This window comes from Centropristis striata, chromosome 1 (assembly GCF_030273125.1).
Source record: "Centropristis striata isolate RG_2023a ecotype Rhode Island chromosome 1, C.striata_1.0, whole genome shotgun sequence".
Lineage (NCBI taxonomy): Eukaryota > Metazoa > Chordata > Actinopteri > Perciformes > Serranidae > Centropristis > Centropristis striata.
In genome coordinates this window covers 8,090,277-8,096,458 of record NC_081517.1, presented here as the reverse complement: position 1 = coordinate 8,096,458, position 6,182 = coordinate 8,090,277, and the positions used below count along the sequence as shown (strand labels likewise).

Below are 6,182 nucleotides of genomic sequence, written 5' to 3'. Positions count from 1 at the left end.
ACATCTGTAATATTGGTGCAGCATTCACTGAATGTGTTTCCACGTCTGGTAGCTGATAAGAAGGGTGTGAGTGGTGCTGGGATCTTATCTGTGGAGAACTTCAATTACAAATGCTCTAGAAAGCAGCTTAAAGCCTCTGGGTCTACCTTCAAACAGACTTGGTTTAACTAAACTGGTGCACAGCAGACTGCACACACACAAGCATTACTGCTAAAATAATTTTTAAGTGGTTGGACCTCAACGAGTACCTGTTTCCTCTGCAACCAGAAAAAAAAAGTTTGATATGGATGAAAACACAGAGACACGTGCCCCAGGACTAAAAGCCCAAAGTGGAGTTCAGATAGTTGTTCGTGAGTTTGAGGTGGCAGACAAAGCGGAGATCCGTCGGATCTTTTCTGAAGGGCTGATGGAGATGGTAGTAGACACCGCCTTCAGAGGCCTGAGGCACCATCCTGAGAGCCTCCTGCTCTACTCTGCTGCAACCGGTAAGAACACAGGAACAGCTAGAAAACATTAGAATATCATGAAAAAGTTCAATATCATTTCAGAAAGTGAAACTCATACATGATATAGATTAATTACGCATTGAGTGAAATATATCAAGTCTTTTTTGGGGCATTTTACGTCCTTTTTTGGTAATTATATGTATTTCCTTGGTATTGTATGTCTCTTTTGGTAATTTTGTATCTCTTTGGTCATTTAATGTATTTTCTTGGTAATTTTGTGTCTCTTTTGGTAATTTTGTGTCGTTTTTTGGTCATTTTATGTCTCTTTTGGTCATTTTGTGTCTTTTTTGTGTCATTTACATCCTTTTTGGTAATTTTATGCATTTCCTTTGTATTTTTTGTCTCTTTTGGTCATTTTATATATTTTCTAGGTAACAAAGGATGAAAAATCCATTTACATTCAGTTTTGTGTTTTCATTATCTCTAAGCCAGAATCATCAAAATTACAAGAAAAACAGGCTTGAAATTGTTCACTCTATGTGTAATGAATCTATATAATATACAAGTTTCACTTTCTGAAATAATGGACAAAAAATATTGAACTTTTTCACAATATTCTATTTTTTTTTTTTTTTTTGAGATGTACCTGTACTACATGAATGAGATTCCTGTGATTGCCTCTGTTGTTACTGCAATCACACTGGTAAGGAAAGACAATTCTCTGTTTAAGAGACCCATATTTCCTTAAGAAGCTATAAAAACAGGCATATTTTTCTTTTCTGTTTGTGTTTTTTTTCCTTGCTGTTGCATTGTTCTCTTGTTTTGCCACAGAGAAAAGTCAAAAGTGTTCTCATTTTCAGTTGTCATACATGTTGTCCATGTCTTTCCTCCGGCAGTTGTGTGTTGTGTCGTCACCATGTGCTGGTGGCTGATAGGGCTCCTCCCTGCTGTCGTGCTGTGTGGGCGCTACTGCTACAGCAGATGTGTAATCAATGGTTACCTCCAGCATGCAGTCAGCAGAGACATGGGAAACATGGAAGAGTTTTACATGAAATCACCAGGTATACAATATATAGTGCTGCATATGTCAAGTTAACTGTACTGAAAAATAATCTGCTTCATATATTTCCGATTTACAGTGATGGTTTATACGGTCGATTTGAGGCAAGATAAGGATAGTGAGTGTTTTCTAATCCTGCATAACTAGATCCAAAATGAGACTGAAAGTCTTAGAAATTAGCCAGATTAATGCACCTGAAAGCTACAGACCAGTGTCTGATAGAAGTCAGGACTTAGGGACTTAAACCAGTTTTTAAAAAGTATATCATGCATCTTCTTTGAGTGATTAATGTAATTAGATCAGTTTATTTGGGAAGGCCAACTGTACAGTGTCCCTGAGAGCTCACAGTGCTGCAACTTAAGAAAACACATGCAAATACACAAAACACAAGCAAATTGAGAAAACATCTTCATCAATTTGATAACACAAGCGCAGCATTTAGAAAACGCTGCAAAGACCACAACACAACAGAAGTGTGTCCAGAGGACACTTAAAACTCTGCAAAAAAGGTGTGTCTAAAAACCAGATAAAAACACAAAATTTGAGGGAAATGATCTTGCTGCATGGACAGATAATTTCACTTGACAAGATTTCTTGAATTAAGATTATTAAATCTAGAAATAAGCATGTTGAACACTTAAAATAAGAAATTAACTCATAAATAATTTTTTTTATATTGTGAGAGCCAAATAATTTGCAGTGAAGTGATGCACACATCCGGACGAGCTTGTGATATTGTCAAGTTATTTCAAGACAATGATAATTTTACGTGAAAACGATCATAGCATGCTAACGTTAGCAGCCGATCGTTAACATGCTAACATTAGCCGTCGATCGATAGCGTGCTAACGTTGGCCAGCGGTATAATGTGAAATTATTACATTATTTCATGATAATGGTATTTTCATGTTATAACGTGATATATAACGTTAGCCCGCTAGTCCGTATCAATCACATTGCAGTTAAACAAATCAAATAAATGAATGATAAACGTTTTAGTTGGTCTCTCTCGACGGCACCGAGTTGTTCTTGGTCTTGCTAGCCTGCTAACACTAGTACGCTATTGATTGCCGGCTAACGTTAGCATGCTATAATCAGCCACTAACATTAGCATGCTTTTGATCGGGCGCTAACATTAGCACGATATGACCGGGAAATGATCATTATCTTGAAATAACGTGATAATATCACAAGCATGTCCAGACGTATGCATCACATTTAAATGTCCTCTGGAAACACTTCTGTTGTGTTTTCGTCTATTTGCAGCGTTTTCTAAATGCTGCGCTTGTGTTGTCAAATGAGGAGCGTGTCTATGTTCCCCTCTTTGTATGAGACTGGGGAACATAAGACCCTTTTTCCCGCTTTTCCCAAAAAGGGTCCTATATTCCCCTGTTACTGTCTCCCCTGTCTGTTACTTTTCCACCATTAGGCCTACTGCCAAATTCCATGGCAAATAGGCCTAGACGAGGAAAGATTAGGTCAGGGGTGGCAAACCTGCAGGTCTTGAGCTAACTCTAACCCTAACCCTTACCCTAACCCTTACCCTAGCCCTAACCCTAACCCTAGCCCTATCCCTAACCCTTACCCTAGCCCTAACCCTTACCCGAGCCCTAACCCTGCAACAGCAGGGAGCATAGGACCCTTTTTGGGAAAAACGGGGAACATAGGGATGACCCCGTCAAATTGATGAAGATGTTTTCTCAGTTTGCTTGTGTTTTGTGTATTTACATGTGTTTTCTTAAGTTGCAGCGCTGTGAGCTCTCAGGGCCACCGTATGTATCTCATTACAGTGACTGTGTGAAAAACAAAGACTTGGATGAATTGTGTTTTAAACATTTATTCATTATGCTCATGTTGTGTCCTTACCCTCCACCTCAGACTCCCGTCTGTTTGTAGCGGTGCTGCAGGACAGAGTGGTGGGCGTTGTGGCAGCAGTCGGCCAGCAGAAGCCAGGAGGTGCTGTGGAGCTGCGGAGGATGTGTGTTGACCAGAGCTGTCGGCGGTGTGGAGTGGGCGTGGCGTTGGGGCTAAAGGTCCTGGAGTTTGCTGCCACTCACGGATACTCGTCTGTTGTCCTGGGAACCACGGCGTACTCTCCGGCGGCCCACCAGCTCTACCAGCGTCTGGGCTTCCGCTGCGTAGGAGTCACCAACGGGTACATCACACCTGGTGCCAGGAGATCCTTCCTGACACAGATTTTCTACAGGGTCCGTCATCATCACTACAGCCTCGACGTGCACAACAGAAAGATCACTTTAAATGGAGAAGACAGTCGACAAGAGAGAAACTGACTCATTGGTCGTCTGTAACCCTGACAAACAACCTGGTGAATATTGAATCCTTTCTCAAGAACAGAGTAGCATGTTGTTAAAGAACCACTGCACCTCTGAGGACTTTTAACTATACAGACAGTGTTTTACCTCGCTCTCCTACCAACAGTCAACTGTCATCTTTCTTACCTTTAACCAAGCAGTTTTAGACTGCTTATGAGTTTTAAAACTTCAGAATCAGATCAGAAAGAGACTCATATGCTTTGTGTTTCTACTGTTCTCTAGTCTTCTTTGTAAAAGAAATGCAGGTGCATATCACAGAGGCTTAGTACTTGTAAGCAGGTCGCCTGGGTTCCATCAGTGAAATTTGTTTGAGGGAAAAGGACCCCAAAAATAAGGGGAGATATGCTTTTGACAAGAATACTTCTACTGGGTGATCTTCCGTTTATTCCGTGTTTTTTTTCGGTCGACTACTCCTCCCAGAGTTTTGGTTGCACATACACTAAAAAGGTATCAAATCGACCGTCCCGGCCATGACAAGTGTGCGCTGACTTTTCTAAGGGTTTCGGGAAACGGTTTTCAAATTATTCGGCAAAAAGACGCGAAGAAAAATCCCCCCAATGTTACCCTATGGAGAGGCTAGAGTGATGACATCATCGCTAGAGTGCAGAGGGAGAGAAAAAATGTCAAAAAATACATTTGGAAACTGGGCTTGAGGTCGCAAATGCCACTCTACAGAAATAATGTATACATAGAAACGTAGGAAAATGTGTCTTCTCCCTCACATTGGTGTGGAAAACTGTCAGAGTTATAGTTTGGGCGTAGGACCACAGATGATCCACCAACACCACCCACAGCCTCATAGACCGCCATGGGAAAAAGGAGGGAACATTTCTGGAGGAAAGCAGAGGTACCAGTTTCTTCTGATCGCTCTAAAAAGAAAATTTCTTTATTTTTATTCACAAAACACATATGTAGACGTTCAGGAAGAACTCAGGATGCTCAAAGTGAAGTCGGTTCAATGATAGGAGCTACAGTTTGGACTAGAATGCTTTCTGTTCAAGGGGAATTTTTTGTTGTTTTTCGCTCCCTGTCAGTGGCTTCACAGGAGCAGTTGATTTCAGTTGATTGCTCTGCTCTGATTGGTGGCTGCCACCTGGCCCTTGTTGCTTAGCTACCTGGTTTATTATCTTACAGGACTTCCTCCTCTTTTCCATGGCTGAGAGTCAAGCACACTCAAAATATCTTTTGAAATTTTCTAGTTATATCTTATATTTCCAGTCTCTAGTTCTCCCCTTTTCTATTTTCTCTATTTTTATTTTATTTGACTATTTAATTTTACATATATTTATTTGTTGTACTGATGGTTTCATTTAATTTATTTAGGTATATGGAATTTAATTTTACTGTTTATCTGTTTTTATTTCATTGACTCATTCATTCTTATTGACGTCATCCACCCTGTTATTGTCTCGTGTGCTTGTATAATTTCTAATTTTACTTCCACTATACATGGATGAGAGAAGGCAGCTGTGGGCGACTGTGAGACTCCTTTTTATTCTCCCTTTTCATTTTTTTTTGTTGCTTTTCATACTTTCTTTGGAGTGAGGTCAGTCGTGAGCTACTTGGAGTCATTTTGGTTTGGATGGTGGTTTATTCTCCTATCTGCTGTGATCTCTTTGTGAATATAGAGAGCACATACTATATGTTGTTTATGTTTTTGTTTTGATAAAAATCAATAAAATCTATTTTTAAAATGTCAGTGTAACATTAAACCCTTGTGTATCCTCCCGTCGACTATGCACCCATGGTCCTCAGGAGTCAAAAAGGACCCCATGACATTAGACTGGTTTTAGGATATGTAGAAAAAAAATATTAACAACTTTTTTTTTCACCTTTTAAGGCAACTCATGACCAACACATTGATATATAATTTTCATATTTTTTCGATTATTATGGGTCAGTTTTAGTCAAATATACAAAATTAGGCCTCATTTCAAGAGGAAAAAGTAATAAAACCTGAATATTTTTTTCAAGAATAATACTGAAAAAATAAATTCTTCATGCGAATGTACAGAGTAGGTTATGTCAACTTTTAGTGAAACTTATGTTTTGAAAACATTGTACATTTTAAGGTGAACGCAAAAAAAAAAAAAAAACATTTTTCCCCCACTATTATTATTTTTAAAAATATTCAGATTTTATTACTTTTTTTCTCTTGAAATGTGGCCATAATTATGTATATTTGACTAAAATTGAGCAATAATAATGAAAAAATTATGAAAATTATATATCAATTTATTTCTGATGAGTTGCCTTAAAAGGTGACAAAAAGTTGTTAGTTATATTTTACATGTCCTAAAACCAGTCTGATGTCATGGGGTCATTTTTGACCCCTGAGGAACA

The 6,182-nt window shown here is 38.8% G+C and overlaps 1 protein-coding gene across 1 annotated transcript; it reads left to right on the top strand.

Annotated features, from left to right (window-relative positions):
* The first annotated feature begins 283 nt into the window (after positions 1-283).
* On the top strand, positions 284-5,645 carry LOC131968869 (N-acetylaspartate synthetase-like). Its single transcript, XM_059329920.1, has 3 exons — positions 284-485; positions 1,343-1,507; positions 3,385-5,645. The coding sequence occupies exons 1-3, from the start codon at positions 284-286 to the stop codon at positions 3,795-3,797; spliced, it is 780 nt and encodes a 259-aa protein (XP_059185903.1). The 3' UTR covers positions 3,798-5,645.
* The last annotated feature ends 537 nt before the right edge of the window (positions 5,646-6,182 follow it).

Bases quoted from the DNA above. Each gene is read 5' to 3' on its own strand.
- LOC131968869 (XM_059329920.1), top strand. From the start codon at position 284: ATGGATGAAAACACAGAGACACGTGCCCCAGGACTAAAAGCCCAAAGT. The intron at 486-1,342 runs GTAAGAACACAG...TTCCTCCGGCAG, and splicing joins GCTCTACTCTGCTGCAACCG to TTGTGTGTTGTGTCGTCACC. The intron at 1,508-3,384 runs GTATACAATATA...CCTCCACCTCAG, and splicing joins GTTTTACATGAAATCACCAG to ACTCCCGTCTGTTTGTAGCG.